General features: G+C 56.5%; 11 protein-coding genes across 11 annotated transcripts; 7 read left to right on the forward strand and 4 right to left on the reverse strand.

Annotated features, from left to right (window-relative positions):
• Positions 1–69: 69 nt before the first annotated feature.
• Positions 70–2,307, forward strand: Malapachy_3471 (hypothetical protein; the record flags this gene model as incomplete). The annotated part of the gene is made up of 2 exons (XM_018137939.1): positions 70–2,072; positions 2,100–2,307. The coding sequence occupies 2 exons, from the start codon at positions 70–72 to the stop codon at positions 2,305–2,307; spliced, it is 2,211 nt and encodes a 736-aa protein (XP_017993562.1).
• A 93-nt stretch (positions 2,308–2,400) lies between these two features.
• Malapachy_3434 (mitochondrial tricarboxylate transporter) lies at positions 2,401–3,424 on the forward strand (the record flags this gene model as incomplete). The annotated part of the gene is made up of 5 exons (XM_018137903.1): positions 2,401–2,556; positions 2,586–2,744; positions 2,770–2,861; positions 2,892–3,348; positions 3,380–3,424. The coding sequence occupies 5 exons, from the start codon at positions 2,401–2,403 to the stop codon at positions 3,422–3,424; spliced, it is 909 nt and encodes a 302-aa protein (XP_017993750.1).
• A 156-nt stretch (positions 3,425–3,580) lies between these two features.
• Positions 3,581–3,964, reverse strand: Malapachy_3455 (non-histone chromosomal protein 6; the record flags this gene model as incomplete). The annotated part of the gene is made up of 4 exons (XM_018137924.1): positions 3,581–3,595; positions 3,622–3,684; positions 3,715–3,773; positions 3,808–3,964. 4 exons carry the CDS (start codon positions 3,962–3,964, stop codon positions 3,581–3,583), a joined length of 294 nt encoding a protein of 97 aa, XP_017993658.1.
• A 265-nt stretch (positions 3,965–4,229) lies between these two features.
• On the forward strand, positions 4,230–4,665 carry Malapachy_3435 (sm-like ribonucleo protein; the record flags this gene model as incomplete). Its single annotated transcript, XM_018137904.1, has 3 exons — positions 4,230–4,335; positions 4,366–4,584; positions 4,622–4,665. 3 exons carry the CDS (start codon positions 4,230–4,232, stop codon positions 4,663–4,665), a joined length of 369 nt encoding a protein of 122 aa, XP_017993749.1.
• A 95-nt stretch (positions 4,666–4,760) lies between these two features.
• Positions 4,761–5,540, reverse strand: Malapachy_3447 (n-terminal nucleophile aminohydrolase; the record flags this gene model as incomplete). Its single annotated transcript, XM_018137916.1, has 1 exon — positions 4,761–5,540. One exon carries the CDS (start codon positions 5,538–5,540, stop codon positions 4,761–4,763), a length of 780 nt encoding a protein of 259 aa, XP_017993615.1.
• A 166-nt stretch (positions 5,541–5,706) lies between these two features.
• On the forward strand, positions 5,707–7,100 carry Malapachy_3441 (elongation factor 1-gamma; the record flags this gene model as incomplete). Its single annotated transcript, XM_018137910.1, has 2 exons — positions 5,707–5,932; positions 6,109–7,100. The coding sequence occupies 2 exons, from the start codon at positions 5,707–5,709 to the stop codon at positions 7,098–7,100; spliced, it is 1,218 nt and encodes a 405-aa protein (XP_017993609.1).
• A 118-nt stretch (positions 7,101–7,218) lies between these two features.
• Positions 7,219–9,199, forward strand: Malapachy_3436 (riboflavin synthase domain-like protein; the record flags this gene model as incomplete). The annotated part of the gene is made up of 5 exons (XM_018137905.1): positions 7,219–7,372; positions 7,404–7,674; positions 7,704–8,110; positions 8,141–8,484; positions 8,513–9,199. 5 exons carry the CDS (start codon positions 7,219–7,221, stop codon positions 9,197–9,199), a joined length of 1,863 nt encoding a protein of 620 aa, XP_017993752.1.
• A 2,941-nt stretch (positions 9,200–12,140) lies between these two features.
• Malapachy_3454 (rab gtpase) lies at positions 12,141–12,886 on the reverse strand (the record flags this gene model as incomplete). Its single annotated transcript, XM_018137923.1, has 4 exons — positions 12,141–12,606; positions 12,634–12,753; positions 12,792–12,816; positions 12,850–12,886. 4 exons carry the CDS (start codon positions 12,884–12,886, stop codon positions 12,141–12,143), a joined length of 648 nt encoding a protein of 215 aa, XP_017993659.1.
• A 62-nt stretch (positions 12,887–12,948) lies between these two features.
• On the forward strand, positions 12,949–14,532 carry Malapachy_3475 (protein mei2; the record flags this gene model as incomplete). The annotated part of the gene is made up of 2 exons (XM_018137943.1): positions 12,949–14,259; positions 14,293–14,532. The coding sequence occupies 2 exons, from the start codon at positions 12,949–12,951 to the stop codon at positions 14,530–14,532; spliced, it is 1,551 nt and encodes a 516-aa protein (XP_017993558.1).
• Positions 14,533–15,064: 532 nt separating this feature from the next.
• Malapachy_3474 (meiotically up-regulated protein) lies at positions 15,065–16,627 on the forward strand (the record flags this gene model as incomplete). The annotated part of the gene is made up of 1 exon (XM_018137942.1): positions 15,065–16,627. The coding sequence occupies one exon, from the start codon at positions 15,065–15,067 to the stop codon at positions 16,625–16,627; it is 1,563 nt and encodes a 520-aa protein (XP_017993559.1).
• A 137-nt stretch (positions 16,628–16,764) lies between these two features.
• On the reverse strand, positions 16,765–20,910 carry Malapachy_3481 (dead box-containing helicase-like transcription factor; the record flags this gene model as incomplete). Its single annotated transcript, XM_018137949.1, has 1 exon — positions 16,765–20,910. The coding sequence occupies one exon, from the start codon at positions 20,908–20,910 to the stop codon at positions 16,765–16,767; it is 4,146 nt and encodes a 1,381-aa protein (XP_017993470.1).
• Positions 20,911–21,152: the final 242 nt, after the last annotated feature.

Genomic DNA, 21,152 nt, shown 5'->3' on the forward strand with positions numbered 1-21,152 from the left:
AAAAAAGGCACTTCCAAGGGGTGGGATCATCGCACGCCCACATTCATGAAAGGTTGACGTGTGACCACCATGCAGGCTGGCGCGGTGTATACACCACGCCCACGGAACGTTGGGATCTTGCGGTCGCCACATACGCCCGGCACGGGAAGTAGTGTACGATTCGGAATGCGGACGTACGAAGATGGCGAGGAAAGTCTGTTGACGGCCTCGGTAAGCAGTGCCGCAGAACACAGCGATTCCCAGGATGTATCCTTGGGATTATCGAGTGATTCCATGGATATGAGTTTCCCAGAGAGTTTCCTACGTCGAGAAGTCGATGAAGCACTAGCTGGCCTGGATGACAGTCCTAGTGTACCCTCTGCACCGTACACGCCAGCACGGACGTTGGACCAGGAGATGGGAGCGCCGTCAACGCTCCGTCCCTCTAAGAATGCCTCTGTGCTGGACGACGAGAGTACGAGTCCCCCTGACTCGCCGCCGGCGCATGTAGGAGCGTGGCACACGAGCCCGGATCCAGCGTCGACGTCGCCTTTGCTCTCTTCGCCGACCATCCGCGCAGCAGATCGACGTCCTCCGCCCCCTTCGACGCCATCGGATACGTCGGTGTCCAGCCCTGTACCCTCGTCGTCGTCGTCGTCACCGCCACCGCCACCGCCACCGCCGTCCTATCCAGAGGAGCCAAACGAGGCAGAGGCACCCGACGCAGAGCCGCCTACTGCATCGCCAGAGATACCACACGAAGAGGAGACTTCGCAGGCAAGTATGCCAGCCATGGAGAATGCGCCTGGCCCCAGCACACCTGTCTCTCAAGTGACCCGTCCTCGCGCAACGCCGAGCCGCACAGACTCGAGCTTTGCATCCAGCGGTACGACGTGGGCCACACCGCAAAGCCATGCAGGCTCGCAAGCCACAACACGCAGCCCGAAAAGCCCGAGTCATTGGCCGGGAATGTACGAGTACAGCTACATGACCGACAAGGATGAGCTAGACGACAAAGATACCGGTACCTTGGTCCCCTTTGCCATGGAAGAACTGTCGTCCAAGCTTCTGTCCACGTCGACGCTGGGCGATGTGGATGCTACTGAGCTTATGGATATGATTGCAGCCTTGGATCGCACCCATACAGAACGGACCATCTTTTTGCAGCACAGACTTGCGCGATCACATCGGCTCACGCAAGTGTTACGGGATGCTCTGCAGCAGGCGCAGGACAAGATTCATGTGTTTGAAGAGCATTTGCAGACGTTTTTGAAGCGCAAGGCTCAGTTGGAGATGGAGCAGTCGGATACTATGCATGCCGAGCTGCGCACATTAACCGAGCAGTTGGAAGCGCGTCTAGCTACGCTGCACGGCCCGCTGCTCATTGAGCCGGCGCAGACGTCAAGTACGGCTGCGTTGGCCCATGTTCGCGCAGCGCTGGACGCTGAGCGCGAGACGCTGGAGCGGGAGAAGCAGCAGCTGGCGATAGAGCGGCGTGACTTGGAAGTACGTCTTGCGACGCCAGTATCCACGTCGCTGGACGTGGATATCCAATCGATCCGGGAGGCGTGTCAGCAAGATGCAGAAGTGCGTGTGCTCATGGCTCGGCAGGAAGCCGCGGAAGAAATTCGCGCCTTGCAAGTGCAGTTGGCCGAAGCGCAGACGGCACCCAGTGAAGGCGAGGCATGGCAGGCACGATGTAAGGACTTGGAAACGCAATTGGAAGCCGTGCGTGGCACGCTTGAAAAGACCACTGTGTCCGACGATGCATGGATGAGGGAGCGGCAGGCCTTGGTCGAGGCACGAACGCGCGCTGAGGTGCAGTTGGATACATGCCGATTGGAATGGGAAACCAAACTCGAAGAGGCGACGCAACACTATGAAACCCTGCACGACGAGTACACCCAGCAGCAGCGTGCATGGCAGGCACAGCAAGACGAGAGGGAAGCTACGTGGAAAGCCGAACGGCATACGCTGCAGCAACGCATATGGTCGTTAGAACGTGATGTCGCGGCACGTGAGATGGAGTTGCAGCATACGCAGGCGCAGCGTGATACGTTAGAGAAAGAGACGCAACACTTCTCCTTGGCTCTGTATGTATGATGGTGACTCACAAAAAGCGCAGCGAAAGATCAGGAGCTCAGTATGCTCAAGCGCGGCACGCAAGGTTCGGCGTACTGGCAGCTAATTACACACCGCCCAGAGCGGCGCGCATTGGACTCCCTGACCAACCGCCCGCCACGGTCCACCCAAGACACGGTCGAGCGTGCAAAGCAGGTGCGCCGCGCCGTCGCTACGCGGCGCGTCTCCACGGCCGCCGCGGAGTGATCGGCCGTGTCATAGTGCTCGCTAGATCTATAGATGTGGAGGGTGAAAACCCGTCGTCCGTCCGGCTTTCACGTTCGTTGACACGGATCTTCCATGGCGGCCAAAGACAACAACAGCGCAGCAAGGAGTGTGAACCCTGTTTTCTCACTGGTGTCGGGCACGTTTGCTGGTGCCGTGGAAGGGTTTGCGACGTACCCGATTGAGTATACCAAGACGGTAGCGCAGTTCTCCACCAAGGCGGGCGAGAAGGTATGTACGGCCGGCCCTCACCGATCTAGCCACCCAACCCGATTACGATTGCGCGTGAGACGGTGAGCAAGCATGGTATCCGTGGCTTGTACAGTGGATGTGGCGCACTGGTAGCTGGCAATGCGCTCAAGGCCGGTGTGCGTTTCCTTTCGTACGATCACTTCAAGTCGATGCTGAAGGACGAGAATGTACGTGGCATGTGACTCACGCCAGGGCAAACTCACTGCGCCTCGGAGTCTCTTGGCAGGCCTTGGCGCTGGTATGATGGAGGCCATCTTTGCCGTGACGCCCTCGGAAACCATCAAGTATGTACTCATCTACGACTCACAGGCCAGAACGAAACTCATTGACGATGCCAAGCGTGTGCAGCCCAAGTACCCACGCGGCCTGATTCCCGGATCGATGGCCATCATCCGTGATGAGGGTCTGACAGGCATCTACCGTGGCCTCGTGCCTGTGATGCTGCGGCAGGGCGCCAACAGCTCTGTGCGTTTCGGGACCTACTCGACGCTGCGCAACTTTGTGCAAGGCTCGTCGCGGCCTGGGCAGCCGCTGCCCAGTGGCATTACGTTCGGCATCGGTGCTGTGGCAGGTATTGTGACCGTGTACGCCACCATGCCTCTCGATGTCGTCAAGACACGCATGCAGACGTTGGAAGCACGCACGCAGTACAAAAACACGCTGGACTGCATGGTCAAGATCCTGCGCCACGAAGGGATCCTCGCTTTCTGGCGCGGCGCTACACCCCGTCTTGCGCGTCTGATGCTGAGTGGAGGTATTGTGTTCACGGTGGTACGTATGAGAAGGCTGGCTCACCACGCAGTACGAAAAGTGCATGGACGCCTTGAACAGCATGACAGCCAAGTAGAGGGAGAAAGAAGCTTTGTACGATGCAATCTCTATATTAAATAGCGAGGAAAAAATACAATCACAAACGCGAGAGTCGCTATACCATCGGCCCAGCCCCAGACGTGAGCAGGTGGCATGGGAAGCTCTGGCGGATACAGAGTCGTAAATCGAAGGCTTAGGCCTTGTTTTGCTGGGATTAGAAAACAAGATACGTACCGCATACTCAGCCTTCTCCTTCTCTGCACGCTCTTTATCCTTGTTGGCCATCTCAATGTACGGCTGCGGAGGTGTAAGCTACCATCGACGTACCTTCTTCTCCTCATCGCTCATCTCCTTCCACTTGGTACCGAGAAGACGGCCGACATCACCTGAATTATGAGATTTTTTTTCTTGGATACATACCGAAGCCAGCGTCAGGGTTCTCCGCCTTCACACGCTCACGCCAGTCCTGGCTGAAGAACATGTACGCACTCAGCGGACGCTTAGGAGCAGCGGGGTCCTTCTTGGACTTGGTGCGGCGAGCACCAGTCGTCACCTTCTGGGTCGGTTGCTTAGGCATAGTCACAAAGTAAAGACGATAGGAATACGCGTTCTAACGAATACAAACAGCGCACGTCGTGTGTGGGCAACCTCGAAACACGCCGGCGCGTCTCCCGTGCGCCGCGCGCCCAAACCTCCACGGCCCGTCCGCTGTGTTTACGCAGGCTTACGACGCGCACCCCAGGCACCGTTTGTGGTCACGTGATGACGACAGGCGACGGTAGGGAAACGCTGCCCTGCCTTTCGTCGCTCGATCGCTCGCTCGCTCGCTGGACACGAAGAAGATGGGCACCGTGGGCATTCCCGTGAAGCTGCTGCATGAGGCGGTAGGCCACACGATCACGATTGAGCTGAAGGGTGGCGCGACGTACCGCGGCCGTCTGTTTGATGGTATGTACGCCGGCACGACTTACACGACAGCCGAGGACAACTTTAACATCTCAATGAAGGACATTGCCGTCACCGCTCGCGACGGAAAGCAAACACATCTCGACAGCGTATACATCCGTGGAAATATGATTCGGTTCATGGTTGTTCCTGATATGCTGCAGCAGGCGCCGATGTTCAAGCGCGTCGGTCCCAACGCCATGAAAGGCCGCGGTATCGGCAGCGTACGTGGTCGGCATACGATTTTGCGAGGTACGTGGATTTTCTTTGTGGGCCACTCACAAAATAGCCCAAGCTCGGCGTGGTCGTGCGCCTCCCGCACCGCGGCGCTAAGGTCTCGGTAGGCCGATTCCCTGTTTGTTCTTTATGCTTGCCGACGAATGCCCATAGCAGCTCACATCATCGCGTAGTTCGCTTCTATATGACATCTATGCATCGAGTGCCATGGCGTCCCCCCCTGTGGCATCAGTCGCTTTGGCCAGACCGTGCCGCTGAAGCACCTGATCAATGTCCTTGGGCGAGAGAATATATGGCTGTGGCTCTTGCGTCCGTGGATTCAATTTCAGTACAGCGAATTCCAGCTTGTCACTCTCCATCGTCGTGGTGTCCATGGTCTTGCTAAGCACACGCGCAGCGAGGCCCAAAGCATCTTGGATATTCATATCTTCCTTGTAGTCTTGCTTTAACAGACTCGTCGCTGTGCCATTGTTCATACCGGCACACGTCGCCTTCCAGCCCGAATAGTTGCCGGAGGGATCGGAGTGGTACAGCTGGAACGAGTGATGCGGATCGTAGCCAGCGTACAGCAGCGATACACCGAAGGGACGCAGACCACCGAACTGTGTGTAGCCCTGCTTCAAGTCACAGAGACGCTGGACAAGCTGCTCGACAGGGATATCGTCATCGTACGAAAGCAAGTATTTCTGTGCCGCATTGCGGGCGTAGTTCACCAGAGAGTTGGCATCGGCCGTCATGCCGGCCACGCCAGCAAGGACATTGCCACTGAGCTGGAAGATCTTTTCGCTGCTCTTGTCCTGCTCCAGCAGCTTACTCGTCACCTTTTTTTCAGCCGCGAGCACGACGCCGTCGGTGGCTAGGATACCGAGCACAGTACCCGCATGCGAGATGGCCTCCATGGCATATTCGACCTGGTACAGTCGCCCTTCCGGCGAAAATGTCGTCGTACGTGAATCGTACCTACGCGACATGGTGACAGACGAACGTCGTGGCGCCTACGCGTCCGTACGTTCGTTCGATCACCTCTCTCGGCCATTCGAGTGGGCGGGCACGTGGCACATCTGCATGGGCACATAAGCACGGACGAGAAAAGCAAGTTTTCTCGGGCTTTCCATCCCTACCAACATTTTACATACCATGGCTAGCATCGGTACTTTGTACGGCCCTCCTCAGGGTGCTAAGGTTACGCGTGTCCTGGCGGCCGCGAAGGTGAATGGCCTGCAGATCGACTTCGAGCCGACTCTGCCGGTTGTGGACTCGCACAAGCCTGAGTTCACGGCCAAATTCCCTCTGGGTAAGGTCCCCGTGTTTGAGGGCTCGGATGGTCTCATCCTCACCGAGTCGCGCGCGATCCTGCGTTATGGTACGTATACTTACCACCGGAAAGACAGGGGCGAGGTACAAGGATGTTCAATTTTTCAGTTATCCCTGGCTTAATCATACATGTCGAGGGTTGTGCGCCGAAGCACGTAGTGGTATTTTATTTCTGAGCCTTGTCCTTGCCATCCGGTGTCTGGATGAACCATACTTACATGTCAGTGGCCGGTCTCTCGGACAATGCCAAGCTCCTGGGCTCGGACCGTCACTCGTCAGCCCTGGTCGACCAGTGGATCAACTTTGCCGACGACCAGATCTTCAACAACGTTGTGGTGCTCTTCAAGATGTTCAACCACTTGGTGCCCTACAACAAGGTGTACGAGCAGGGTGCGTGGGCCGAGATTGAGAAGGGTCTTGGTGTGCTGGAGACCCACCTCGTGGTGCAGACCTACGCCGTGGGCCACCGCCTCACCGCGGCTGACTTGGCCCTGGCTTCGACCCTGGGTAACCTTTTCATCCGCTTTGCTGGTCCTGAAATCCGCGACAAGTTCCCCAACGTGAAGCGCTTCTACCAGACGATTGTGAACCAGAAGGTGTTGGCTGGTGTGTACTCGGGCGAGTTTGCCACGGAGACGGCCAAGTACGTCCCTCCGAAGAAGGAGGAGAAGCCCAAGAAGGAGAAGCCCAAGGCGGCGGAGCCTTCGAACTCGGACCTGCAGGATGCTAAGCCTGAGAAGGCGAAGAACCCGCTGGATGATCTGCCCAAGTCGAGCTTCATTCTCGACGAGTGGAAGCGTGTGTACTCGAACGAGGACACTCGCTCGAAGGCTCTCCCGTGGTTCTACGAGCACTTCGACTGGGACGGCTACAGCGTGTGGCGCTTCGACTTCAAGTACAACGACGAGCTGACGCAGATCTTCATGAGCGCCAACCAGATTGGTGGCTTCTTCACCCGTCTCGAGGCCAGCCGCAAGTACGTCATGGGCACGGCCGGTGTGTTTGGTAAGCCGAACGACAGCCTGATCTCGGGTGTGGTCATTTGCCGCGGCAAGGACTACGAGCCTGTGCTCAGCGTTGCGCCGGATCTGGACAGCTACACTGTCACCCCGCTTGACCTCAAGAAGGAGGAGGACAAGAAGTTCTTCGAGGACATGCTGGCGTGGGAGGCTGTGATTGACGGCAAGGAGTGGGCTGACGGTAAGATGCTCAAGTAAACGCGAGGCATATAGACTCGTAGTTTTACGCCGTTTGTCTCACATACCCAGGATACCTCCACATAGAAATAGGGCCGATTTAGAAGAGAGTGTGGCATGTCGCTCCTGCGCTTTTATAATGGCTGAGGCGGTGGAGACCACGCCCACGCTTACGGTGCTGTATGCGACCGAAACAGGCAACGCAGAGGACCTGGCCGTGCGCATCGCACACCTCGCGTACCGATACCATGTTTCGGCGCGCGTATGCAACATGGCAGACTATGATAAGGCAGGTAACTACATTCTCCTAACTTGTGCAGCTAGCCCTTGTCGACGAGACATGTGTCGTGTTTGTCGTCTCGACGACTGGCAATGGTGAGTTTCCTGCCTCTGCGCGCACATTCTGGCGCTTTCTACTACGTAAAGGACTACCGGGCGATATATTATCGGACGTGACCTTTGCTACCGTTGGCCTCGGCGATTCGACATACACGCGTTTCTGTTGGGCAGCACGAATGCTCAACCAACGCCTGAAAGATCTGGGCGCGGTTGAATGGCTCGAAGCTGGCGAGGCTGATGAGCAGCACGAACTAGGGTACGTCACGGCATGTTCTTACTTGATAGACTCGATGGCGATCTCTTACCGTGGCTCGATCAGCTGGCTGAGCGAATGGCCAACGATCTGGCCGACCCGCCAGGACGTACGCCACTGCCGAGCGACACACTCTTACCGCCTCGTGTCGATGTGCAAGTATCGGCCACTGCGCCTGCGGAGCCTCTACCAAAGGTGCCCGGCACAGTGTCTACGACCCTCAAAGCGAATGTTCGCATGACAGACGACTCGCACTTTCAAGATGTGCGCCTTCTTACGTTTGCCCTCCCGCCTGACGTCCCACGACCTGCGTACCGAGCAGGGGATGTGGCATGTATTATGCCGGGCAACGATCCACAAAAAGTCGAGCATCTTCTTGCCCGACTTGGCTGGCTGAAGGACGCTGATTCCGCCCTGGCCCTACACAATCGCGATCCATGTACGCTTCCTTCGTCTATACTCACACTAGACCGACCATTTCCACCTGCCTTGGCACAGGAAGTACAGCACGGCTCATTGACGCTACGTCGTCTGCTTACATGGCACTTGGACCCGTTTTCCGTGCCGCGTCGCTCCTTCTTTGCCATGCTCCAGCACTTTTCACCTACAGATCACATGGAACATCGCCGACTGGTCGAATTTTTGCAGCCGGGCGACGGAACCGATGACATGTACGACTATGCTCAGCGAGTACGGCGTACGATGGCCGAGGTGTTGCATGAGTTCAAGAGCGTACAGATACCCGTTTCGTATGTCATGGACGTCTTTCCGCTGATGCGGGAACGCCAATACAGCATTGCAAGTGGGCCTTCCGTACGTATTCTTCTATCTCACATCGCAGTGGTACCCTGATTCGATTCAGTTGGCCGTGGCTGTGGTGCAGTACAAAACGCGCATCCAGCAACCGCGGCAAGGCATTGCTAGCACCTGGCTCGCCCATCTGGAGCCTGGCGCCCAGGTTCCTGTGCGAATCCAAGCAGGGACGCTCCTAGCTCCTGCCCAGCCCACGACGCCGATCCTTATGATCGGGCCAGGGACAGGCATCTCACCCCTACGCTCGCTCGTCCAGGAGCGATACGCTGCGCAAGCGTCCGGCGCCGTGACAGTGATCGCTGGGTGCCGCTATGCCGCCAAGGACGGATTGTTCTTCGACGAATGGAAGCAGCTCGCCACTGGCCACAGCCCTGAGATACCCTCCCTATCTACACTGACATTGCAAGATCAGCCACGCAAAGACGATGCCGCGACGCCTGCCCCCCTGACGTTGTACGTGGCCGCGAGTCGCGACCAGCCCCACAAAGTGTACGTCCAAGATGTGCTTCGTGAACACGGCGCAGAGATCTGGGACCTGATGCATCAGCAGCGGGGCATCGCCTACTTGTGTGGCACGTCAGGCAAAATGCCCGAGCAAGTTCGGCAGGCGATGATCGATGTGTTTGTCACACACGGACACATGAACGAAGATCAGGCCAAGCGGTACATGACCACCTTGGAGACAGAAAAGCGCTGGCAAGAAGAATGCTGGTGAGCGGAGTCCTTGATTCAATATAAAAGCCGTAGTCCTATCCTACAAAGAGAGAGCCTTGGCGATAGAAAAATTACTCCTCCTTGCCAGCGTTCAGCTTGGCGTAGAAAGCGTCACCTGTGCCAGTTAGTCGAATGTATCATAAGCAGTACATACGCTGCTGAACGCGCGGGATGTGAATGCCGTACCTGTGGTGCGTTAGTATGGGCCCGATAAGAGTGTGATAACATACCAGAAGCTGTAGGCCAGGAACGTGCCACCGCCCAGAGCGATGGAGAGGTCGGCGACAATGCGCTTGCGGAGCATACCCTTAATCGGAGCAATAGCGGACATGGTTCTGTGCGGTCAGCCAAGCTCGTGGATACCCACAATCCAAAAATACGTGGTTGAGAGACACAAATCGTAGCGGGCACGACGCCCGCCTTTGTCGGCCGTGGCCGGAGAATCGATCACGTGACTACAAGTCTACCGAGGGGGTGGAGGCTGCGTGTCGTTCGCGTAGGTAACGCTCACGCGCTTCGGTCGTGTCGAGCACTTTAGCACCGCCTTGCGCGGTAAGAATCTCGACACCGGTCTCTGTGATCAGGAGCGTCTCCTCGGCGGCTGCAGAGGGCGAGCCATCCACTGTGGCCACGGTCCAGCCATCGGGCCACTCCACATCACGCCATTCCTGGCCCAAGTTCACCATAGGCTCAATCCTAGTCGGTCAGCTTTCGCTTGGGTGCACGCACGTAAAGATCTGTGTATGTTAGTACAAATTGGGCTGCGTATACGTACATGACCTGGCTGCATAATGCCATAGGACTGAAGAGTGAGCATATATACAACGTACCTTTTTCGTAGGATAGTGGTACACAGACGGAGGGCCATGGAATACACGACCAATGCCATGGCCCGTGTAGTTCTTCACGATGCAGCACCCGTTCTTTTCTGCCAGCGGCTGAATCACACGGCCGATCTCGGCGTACGGCATACCCGGCCCACAGATTGCAATGGCGGCATCCAAGCACTCACGCGCTGTGCGAATGAGGCGCATCAGCGGCTCGCTCGCACGTGCCTTCTCACCGACGGGGTACGTGGCATTTCTAGGTCTGTCAGTCTACACGCGCCGTACAAATCGCCATGGAAACCTGGACGTAAGTGAGACATATACGCACCATTGTGATACAGAGTCACATCTCACACGTTAGTGATGCTGTACGTACCCAAATTAATAATATCGCCATCTTCCAGCTTGCGCTGATCTGGAATGCCATGGCAGATCACCTCATTGACAGAGGTACACACACTCTTCGGATAGCCATGGTAGCCCAGAGGACTCGGATAGCATCCACGGTCCACGGCCGCCTGGAAAAGCGCACGGTCAATCTCGTCCGTGGTAATACCCGGGCGAATCATGGCTGCAATAATGTCGAGCGACTCACGCGCAAGCTACCGTATAAGTGATATGCCACGTACTTTGGCCGCCATGCGTACACCTTCCTGTTCTTCTTCGTTGTTCACACGGATGCGGCGCGAAGGAAAGAGCTGGTATCAGATCGAGAGGGTGCGTACCGCCTCGCGGCCATAGTTCGGTCGCCGAATGCTCGAAGGCACCTTGGACTTCGGGGAGAGAGGGTACACGGCGTGTACACTGCCCGTGTACTCAAACTTGCGCTTCCCCTCAAATGGATCAAAGAGCTCCGTCATACGATGATAGCCTGCAAGCAGAAACAGCGAGTCCCTGAGTGCCTTTTTTTTTTGGTCGGTTCAAGTGGAGGTGTCTTTTCAGTGTCCACGAACGACCGAGCGGGCGACGCTAGGTCCTGGCTGTCCGTCCATCATCATGGCCGCCTACCGCCTCTCGGCGCACATGCCCGGCGTGCCTGTACGGACGTTTGAAAATGCGCAGGTGTTCCGAGCGTGGCGTAGGACTATATTGCATTCGAATAAGACTGTCGGCTTTGTCCCGACGATGGGAGCGCTGCATGAAGGTCATTTGCAGTTGGTCGATGCTTCGCTGCAGGCCAACGACTATACGGTCGTGTCGATCTTTGTGAACCCAGCGCAGTTTGCCCCACATGAAGACTTGTCGACGTACCCACGCACGCTGCACCATGATCTTGAGCAGCTGGGCCAACGTGAAGCCGCTGCAAATGTCAGTGGCAGCTTGGTCGTCCTGGTGCCGCAGGTCAGTGATATGTACCCCCATGGCATCACACAGAATGTCGATGAACAGGTCGGCGCCTTCATTGAAATGGCTGGTCTTTCCCAGTACATGGAAGGCACCACCCGGCCCACCTTCTTCCGTGGTGTGGCGACCATAGTGACCAAACTCTTCAATCTGGTCTTGGTACGTTGCTTTCTTACTCACACATGTCCAGCCGGACCATGCCTATTTCGGCCAAAAAGATATTCAGCAGGCTATAATTATCCGCCGTATGGTCGACGATCTCCTCTTTACGTTCCCTATGGGCGCGGAGCGTGTGCATATTGTGCCTACGGTGCGTGACCCGAAGGATTCCTTGGCGCTGAGCAGTCGCAACAAGTACTTGGATACGCACGGCCGCCAAGTCGCTCCCTTGCTGTATCGTGCTCTATCGCAGGGCAAGCAGGTGTGGGAGTCTATGCAGGCGCAGGGCGTACCTAGGGCCGAGCGCGTCCACGCCACCTTGGCAGCGGCCCAATCGATCGTGACGGAGGCCACGGCCTTGCCTGACCAAGTGGCCCGTGTTCAGCTCGACTACGTGTCGTTGAACGACCCGCGCACACTGCAAGTCCTGTCTGTGTCCACGGCATCGCCTATGGAGAGTGCCGAAGCGGACAGCAGCGACCCTGGCGCGATTCTTAGTGGCGCCATGTGGGTGTACAACCATGCTAATGATGAGAAGCCAGCAGCCCGACTGATCGATAACGTATTACTAGGATTTTCGCTTACATAGATGCTAATAGTGTTACATGATGACTAGCAAGTACATGCATCTTCGTTCGTCGGCTGTGCTGTCGCGTTCAGCTGTACGGGCGCATTGGCTGGCCGGTTCGAAGTCGTAGCTGCACCGCCACCTGCAGCGGCAGGGCGCTTGGCTCCCATGCCGCGGTCCAGCGGGAGCTTGTTGGCGATCGTATCAAACAGTTCCTTGATGTTCGTCGGGGTCTTGGCCGACGTCTCGAGGAACAGGAGACCTTCCTGCTCTGCAAACGCTTTGCCATCCTCCGTAGACACGGCACGATGGTCCTCAGCCAAGTCAAGCTTGTTGCCGACCAGCATAATGATAATATTGGTATCCGCATGGCGCTGGAGTTCACGGATCCAGCTCTTGGCCTTTTCCAGCGAGTCTGTCTCTGAGATATCGTACACGACAATGGCACAGTGGGCATTGCGATAGTACATGGGCGCTAGCGACTTGTATCGCTCCTGACCTGCTGTGTCCCTGGAGGTCAGGTGGGGGCGTACGTACCAAATCTCCAACTTCACATTGGCTCCATCCTCACGACGCACGGTCTGCGTGAGAAAGGCAGCGCCAATGGTGCTTTCGCGGTAGTCTTCAAATTGATCTTTGACAAAACGAAGCGCAATGCTGCCTGGTTAGCTTAGCCCAACAACGACGATGCCTACCTCGACTTGCCTACCGCGGATTCACCTGGATGTTAGGGCTGGCTAGGCAGGTACATACCCAGCAACACGAGCTTAAAACTCACTACACCACTCATGGTTGGTCGGTGCTAGACAGTCGTCATCAACGCCACGCAGGGGCTGCGACTCAATTTCAAAAATGCCCTCCACTGAGCGCTGCCGATCGGAAGGGTCGCGCGTGGGTGACGTAGGCTACTCTTTTGTGTTTGTGGCCCACACAGCCTTGTTCTTTGAGCTATCTACGCGGCGTACCATGTCACGCCATCATCCCTACGGTGGCTACGACGAAGGCCAAGGTCGTGGGCGGAGATCACGTCGTGGTGGTGGTGGGCGATACGAGGCGCGCGGTGGTCACGGATACGCCTCGTCAGAGTCAGGTGGATCGTATGGCGCCTATGCACCATCGCCCTCGTTTGCCGAGCATCCAGGTATGTTCCCCCCCTGGAGCACACCATTCCCACCGATGCCGATGCCGATGCCGTACGGTATGCCACCTGCGTTCCCTCCAACGTTCCCCATGTACGCGCCTGGCGCCTGGGGTGACGTGTCAGACATGCATGGCGGTGGAGCTGCCATGCCTTGGGGAGGTGGACACTACTCTCGCGGGGGACGTGGCGGCCCCTCCCATGAGCGAGATCGGCGGCGGGGGGGTCGTGGTAGTGGGTCTCGTGGCGGAGGCAGGGGTGGTCCACGTCCTCGCTTCACACGCAGTGTCTACCAACCTGATCCGAATGCAGAGCGTCCCGAAGACAATAAGCCCTGCCGTACATTGTTTGTGCGCAATGTAGCTTTTGAGGTGGATGTACAGGCGTTGCGGGCCGATTTTGAGTCCTTTGGTGAGATTCGGACGTGGTTCGATATAATTCAGCGACGAGGTATGCTTTTTGTCACGTACTACGACACGCGGGCTGCAGAGAAAGCAAAGTATACGATGAACCTAAAGTCCTATGTGGGACGTGCTCTAGATGTGCATTTCAGTTTACCAAAAGACGAGGATCAGCAGCAGCATTGTGATCGTGAGAAGAATCAAGGCACCCTATTCGTGGTGGTCAACGATGCGTCAGAACCTGTGACAGAAGAAGTGTTTCGAGAAAAGTTTGCGCCTTTTGGCGACATTCGGGCGATTCGTATGTACAAGGAACAGGCCCATACGCGCTTTGTGGAGTACTGGGACAGTCGTGCATGTGTGGCAGCGTATGACGCTTTGCAGGAGACAGAATGGCTGGGCGGTCAGATGCAGCTCAAATTTGCTTGGGACCTAGCGACGGTGTCGCTGGTCCATGATGCGCGCACACGTAGTGAGGCCAAAGCTGCCGCGGAGGCACGTGCAAAAGAAGCACCTGGTCAGGCACCGACGGCGCCTCCGACCGAAGTGGCAGCGCCGTGGCCAGCGTATCCGTCGAGTGGCGCACCTGATGAGCGACTCGAGCAAGCGCAAAAAGTGCAGCAGGTATGTTGATGATCTATATGCCTAACAATGTAGCTTCTGGCTTCTATTGGCACACTTCCATCTACCAGTACTGACCCGGCTACTACGACAGAGGTGGTTCCCGCCGAGACGCTGGAGGGTGGCGGCGCTGAGGGCCCTAGCACCGTGGCTGTGCATGACGCCACGCCGGAGGAAGGCGCCATCGTAGCAGCGCCGACTTCGCCATCCCCTCCGCCCGTGTCGCAGGCAGAAACACAAGTGTCAGAGGTGCTTCTCGAGGGTGAAGAGCCCTGATGCTCCGTGAAAACGGCACTGTAGCCGTCGTCTGAGATGGACCATGCTCAGTTCGGAGCGACGTATCCTCACGTCACTGGGCCTAAGCACGAGACACCATTGGTCAACGTTTTCGTAGATATAGCTTAAATTCATGTTTGGTATGTTTTCTTGTTATCGCGCCGTATATTTACGAATCGGTAGGCTGGATTCCTCTTGCGTAATTCCCATAGCGCAAAATACTCGCTGGAAAATTCGCGAGCCATTTGTTTTTTGACATGTACATGCAAGATTGATTGGCTGTATAGAGTGCTTATGCACCTCGCTTCGTATGCATTACTATATATCCCCATGATTTAGTCGATATTTAGGACTGGCGTGTGTACCTGACTTTGCCCTAATCCTGCCTAACTGGGATTTGCGGATCAAAATGACAAACTCGCACGTTTTCGATGTGATGGACACCGCAGCTTGACCATTGCATCGTTCATTGCTAGGTCAGCGTAGTCGCTCCTATTGAATGTCTCAGCATGTTGGCGGCCCATCACCAGTGATGGATGACGCTAATGCTGAGGACACTTGGTCTCAGGAAGCCGGATCCTCGACGTCGCCCACGTCGCATACCAGGTTCCGGCTTCCCCAGGGGAATCCAAGCCTGAAACCAACTGGATCTCCCTCTTCTCTCCTCTCGAGACCCCGTGAATGGACGGATCAGATGTCATATGCCCTTCAGGAAGGGTACCGAAGATATGGTCCCCGTAATTGGGCTCAGCTGCTCAGTGACCCGCTCTTGGGCCCCCATTTCCCGGGCTGGAGCACGGACGAGCTGGAGGACACGGTTCGGTCCAAGTTTCCGCACCTCTTCCGTGAAAAGCCCGCAGGCCCTTCGTCGAATCCACGCAAGCAGTTACGGACATCTCAGCAACAAACGGCTGGCCCGTCGTTGAAAGCCCGTAGTAGGGAGCGCCGAGCTTTTACCAAGAGTGAGGATGAAGCCCTCTTACAAGGATTCCAACGTTTTGGTACACACTGGGCTCGTATCTCACGCGATCCTGTATTTCAAGGGCAGCGGTCATCGACAGACATCCGTGACCGTTTCCGCAACGCGTTCCATGATGAGTATGTCAAAGCCGGCTACAAACCTCGCACGAAGGCCTCCAAGCGAGATCGTGGCGAGAAGAAGAGCAAACAAGCCTCCAAGTCGTCCCCGACCCCGATGGATACCCCATCGCTATCGCCTCAACTGCAGCCGGGTTCGGCTTTAACGAACCCCTTATCTAGCACGTCCGCTTCGGGGCCACGGATGGACGGCACATCGTTGCTTCTAGCGCCTCATGCTAACGGCATAGATGCTTCGGACGATTCTGCTGTGACACAATTGGCTCTTTCTGCCGATGCAAGCACCACGATGCCTCTCAACGAAGCATCGCAGCCACTCTTTCCCTGGCTTACACCTCAGTCCATGACGGGCCTCTCGATGCCCAGTCCGCCTCTAGCACAACTATCTATTCCCTCGCCTCTATCAACTTCTTCAGCGTATGATATGGTCTCCCCCACTGGCTTATCACCCAACGATACTTCCGTGTCTGTGACTATCCCTCCTCCCATGGCACCGCTTCAACATGCAGCCTATGTGACGAGCTCTTCACTTCCGATTGACGCATCCTTGCATCCTCATCCTTCGTCGATCTCGTTTTTATCCACTGCCACACAGGCCAGTCCTACATCGTCCAACGAATCCGTCACCGCTCTGCAGCGTGGCATGTCCCTGCAGAACTGGATGACTCCATCGTATGGCCGAAGCGATGTGGGTATGCATCCGAGCTCCTCATCGATTTCGCTGCCTGCACCAGAGTCGATGGCCTTGCCATACTCATCCTCATCCACCAACATGGTCCCTATACCGTATGCCTCTATGCCGGTTCGTGCGATGACTGATTCCCAACCTATGCCTACCTCGCCCGCGTCATCCGTTACCATCGGCGGAGCTATGCAGGCCCCATGGACTATACCCGGCCCTCAGGAAATGTCGTCTGTATCGGCACAGTCGTCGTCCAAGTCAACGTCCGCCCAATTTCCAATGCCACCACCTCAGCAACCGCCTACGCTCGAGTGAAGGCGGCTTTCAACTTTACGAGTTTTCTCGATGCCATTTCATGTTCGCCAATTTTTCCCTCCTTTCTTTTTTCCTCTTCTCTTCTACTTTTCCTTTTTCGTCAGCATTTTGTAGTGGGTATAATGACTCGTATTTTTCTACGTGCCAATATGCTGAGGAAACAGACAAGCTAATAAATCATCTGGTGCGCCAATCAAATCACCTCGTCGAGCCTCGCGAGAAATGTCATGGGCCTGTGCCAGATGTGCGGCTTGCACCACAGCACTGTCAGCATCCGCGCCTGTATCTAGGTAGAGAGACTGACTGCGTGCTGCGGCCATCCCTACAATACGTTCCTCAACCGTATCGCGTACCATATAGCCATACACAAACGTCGGTCTTGTCTGTCCGATACGGTGGACGCGACCCATCGCCTGTAGTTCCATAGCGTAATTGAGCAGAGGCTCCAATAAGAAGAGGTGCGTGGCCGCTAGCAAGTTGAGACCAGCCGACTGCGCCTCGCTGTGCAGCAACAACACTCGCACATCTGGATCATGCTGAAAGGCATCCACAGCCGCACCAGCTCGTTTCCCGCCCGTGCCATCTATGCGTGCGTATCGTAATCCATGCTGCTCCAGGCTCTCAGCGACCAAGTCCAAGCCCCGTGCAAACGAGGAGAACACGAGACTTTTTTCGCCCGTCGTGCGCTGTAAATACACAAGGTGGCGGAGGAGCAAATCCAACTTGGTTCCATGGCTGCCTTCCGCAGGCAGAGGTTGTGCAAGCAAAGCCTGCCGCGTCTCTGTCGGCAATACATGGAACATACTACTGCCAGTATCGAGCTTCGAGCCTGGCAGTTGCGGGCCGTCTGCAGCACGGTACACAATACGATGAATATCACGCGGTGCAATACGCGTCTTGCACAAGGGGCACGTCCGATGCCCACGACGCATCCATGCGTGGAAGCACGTCTCACAGCATACATGGCCACATGCATTGGTCAGCACACCTGTATCCATGGTATTTGTACAAATAAAGCATTGGCGTGCTTCGCTGTCTTGCGTTTCGTCCTGCTGCATACGCTCGACATGCGTCAAATACCGCAAACGCCCTTCCAGGCTTCCAATAGATTGGCGTATGCTTTTTTCCTGGGCCAATGCTGCGCACACGCCCATCCATGGACCCTGCGGCATATCAGGATCCTGCACCTGGTCTGAGAGTTCTTGCATCTGTTTAAAGTAAATAGCGCGGGCATTAAACAGCGTTTGCAGGAGCATTTGTTCACGTCGAAGCTTCTCGAGCCAAGGTGTCTGCTCACGTACCAAAGTCTGCAGCTGTGCATGGATCACTGTAAGTAGCTGGATATCCTCCTGACGTGTACTGGCATCGCGTACATCACGTAGCGCTGCGACCAGCATCGTCAGCGGCGGATCCCCAGGTGGCAGAATGACCTTTTGGCGCGCTTGTTCCAGCGTACGAAAATGCTGGAGCTGTAGCCGCTTTGCCTGCCGTACATCCTCATCTTCCACGCCTTCGGGAGGATCGTCAGCTTCTTCTTGTCCGTGGAATGCAAAGCGCCGTGACCGGGCCGATCGCAAGGCACGATCCAACTCCACAAACAGCTGAGGTCGCGCCGTGGCACCGAGGGCAATACGACCTGTCACTAGCTCATCACGCTGGGCGAGGAGGGGGCGGTACATTTCCATCAGCGTCTCTGCCTCAATTTGCGCATCCAAATTCTCCGCGTACATATCGTCATCTTCACGGGCCTTGTTCACTTCGCGGTTCACCGGGCGTGACAACCGTGTGGCGATTTGGGTCCGCCAATCCCAGACCAGGGCGGCATGGTCACGCAGCATATCCAAGCGCGCCTCGATGGCTTCCAGCACGCTACGTCCGGCGATGGCTGGTGTTGCGTGGAGAGTAGGCCGCGTCCAGGGCACAAGCTCAGGCTGGTACACGTGCCATGTATGCAAGGCTTGCTCTACCGCTTCGCGTGCCTCTGCCAACAGTCGTTGGCGCGTAAGCTCTGCGGCTTGGTACGCCTCGTCTTCTTTCGGTGTCCATATGGTAGGCGGCACCGACACTTGTGACGGAGCAGGCGGTTCGCCCTCTTCTTCCTTCTTCACGGGAGCCTCTGTGGCACGTACTGCCTCACCCAGCTGGAAGTAGCAGTGCCCTGAAAATTGTTGGATTCGATGGACCACTTGCAGCCAATGGCGCTGACGACTTTTCAGCGCGGCAATGTATTGCTGTCGCAGACGCCAAGTCCCATGGGATAGGCCGTCTGGCAGCTCCCCTACGCTCCCATGTTGCTCCCATTGCGCCAGGGCTGTGAGCTCGTCCGAGGTGAAGCGGTATAAAGGTCCTTGCTCTTGGGCCGCCTGCATGGCCTGCTCCAGCTGCGCCACTTGGGCCTGTGCCTCCGGCAATAATGTCTCTAGCTGATCACGCACGACATCCAATCGCGTACGTGATTGCAATATATGCCCATAGGCCAGTGCCTCCGGCGCCGCATGGGCCTGCCGCAACCCAGCATTCATTTGTGTTTGCAACTCGTCCCATGGCGCGAAGAGTAGGATGGTCGCCCGATAAATTCGTTTCGCCATCAGGTTGTGTTTTTGTGTAAGCAGTTCATGCCGTGTAGCCTCCATCATTTGCGCAAGTACATGCTCAATTCGGTGCAGGTTGACAACGCCCAAGGGCGCATCGCCCGAGCCCAGCACATGCCCTCCGCGCATAGCAACATGTGGATGTGTACACGCCTGGCGTAAACGGATGAGCTGAGCACGCAGCACGCTGGCATCGAGCTCCCAGTCCTCTGTAAGAGGGGCCCCATCTGCATCCAGGTGCAGCGCAGCTAAGCTGGCATGCCACACATCCTTGTAAAAAGCCGTTTCCACGTGCGTAAAGTCCACAGGGACCAAATAGCGTGTCTGTAAGGGCAGAACCATTTCATGTGCGACTTGGGCCTTAGTATGCCGAATGCCTACCTGCGCAAGGACATCGTACACGTAGGGCGCCATGGCTGGGCTCAAGATTCGTGCCCAGACTTTGGGTGTGGCTTTTGGCGAGACCAAGCCAAGAAACCATAGCGACGTACGTACGTCGGCCCAGCGGCGAACAGGTGTGCCGCTGACAGCAAGACTGCAGGTACGATGGATCAGTCCCATGGTTTTGGCTGCATTCCCGCCCACCAACTGCACTTCATCCATTACCACACGCAGAAACTCTAATTGGACGAGAGGACTGCGTGGACGCTCATACTTCGATGGTTGACGCAGCTGACGCACAGGCGCTGCATGAGATGCCGCCAATTCGCGCGCAAGTGTCTCAAACGATACGACCATGACATCGATGGACTGCGTCCAGGCGCCCCAAGTTGTGCACTGGGCTGCCTCGTAATCCTTTTGTGCCTGACGATGTCCCGTGTACGAATACACGCGCAGCGTCGGAGCATGCTGGGCAATCTCGTCAAGCCATTGCCGACGCAGTGTCTCTGGTGACACGATCAAGGTTGCCCCTACAGGCTGTACGTCCACATCGTTGGCTGCGTCGTAATACGCTGGCCGTGTACCGCGTGTGGGATCTTGCCGCTCCAGTAAGAGCGAAAGCACTTCGACCGTTTTGCCCAGCCCCATTTCTTCGGCTAAGATGGCCCCTGCTACATCCCATGATGCCAGCGTCTGGTCGACGGTGAGCTGACCACTCAAGACATGAAAATACAATGGCGCCTGGCCTACTTGGAGCCACCAAGGCCCACAGGCTCGTCGCAAAATGTGGCGTTGCGATACAGGGACTTCGCGTTCCAGTAGGAAACTCACGCTACGACGTTGGAAAGGCAGTAGTGTAGCCTGCAGGTGCCGTGGCTGCTCGGCCATGGGCATTTGTGTAGCTGGATCCGATTCACGACGCGCCAAGCTTTCATAGACCAACGCAGCACCCGCTTCAGCGCTGCCTTCTAGCGAGAGAGTGGGTATGGGTATACCATCGCGCGTATTCACATACTCTACAATCGCACGCAATCGATCGGCCACCACAGGTGTCTGGGCTGCCCAACAACTGGGGGGGATTGCAACGATATGCATATGCAGATGAAGCTGGGTCTCGTGCCATGTGAGTGTAGCGTCGTACGTATAGCTTGCGGGCAATGCCAACATAGCTTGTATCCATCTAGCGGACGTAGGATCCAAGGGCAGGGTCACGATCGGCGCCACCCCCTCTTCCGTGTCACGCGACGGCGACGTTGGCAGCACATCCAGCAGGGCTGCGTGCGATGGATGCATCAGGTGGCCAGCCTGCATACGTTCAGCCCTATTCGTAACACAGGTCAGGCGTACTGGATAGGACGACAGAGAGGCCGATACGGTGCAAGTAAAAGGGAGGGTTTCCTCGAGCAGAGTGCGTGCGTTCAGGTGATCCCATGTGCGCTTGCGCTGAGGCGAAGCAGCAGGGGGGATGCATGCATACGTCGCTAACGCACTTTCTTCATCATGCTGTGAGATTCGTATTGGCACCACATCCATACCTGTGCCTGGGCCTCCGC

The sequence above is a fragment of the Malassezia pachydermatis genome (genome assembly GCF_001278385.1).
Source record: "Malassezia pachydermatis strain CBS 1879 chromosome Unknown scaffold1, whole genome shotgun sequence".
NCBI classification, from domain to species: Eukaryota; Fungi; Basidiomycota; class Malasseziomycetes; order Malasseziales; family Malasseziaceae; genus Malassezia; species Malassezia pachydermatis.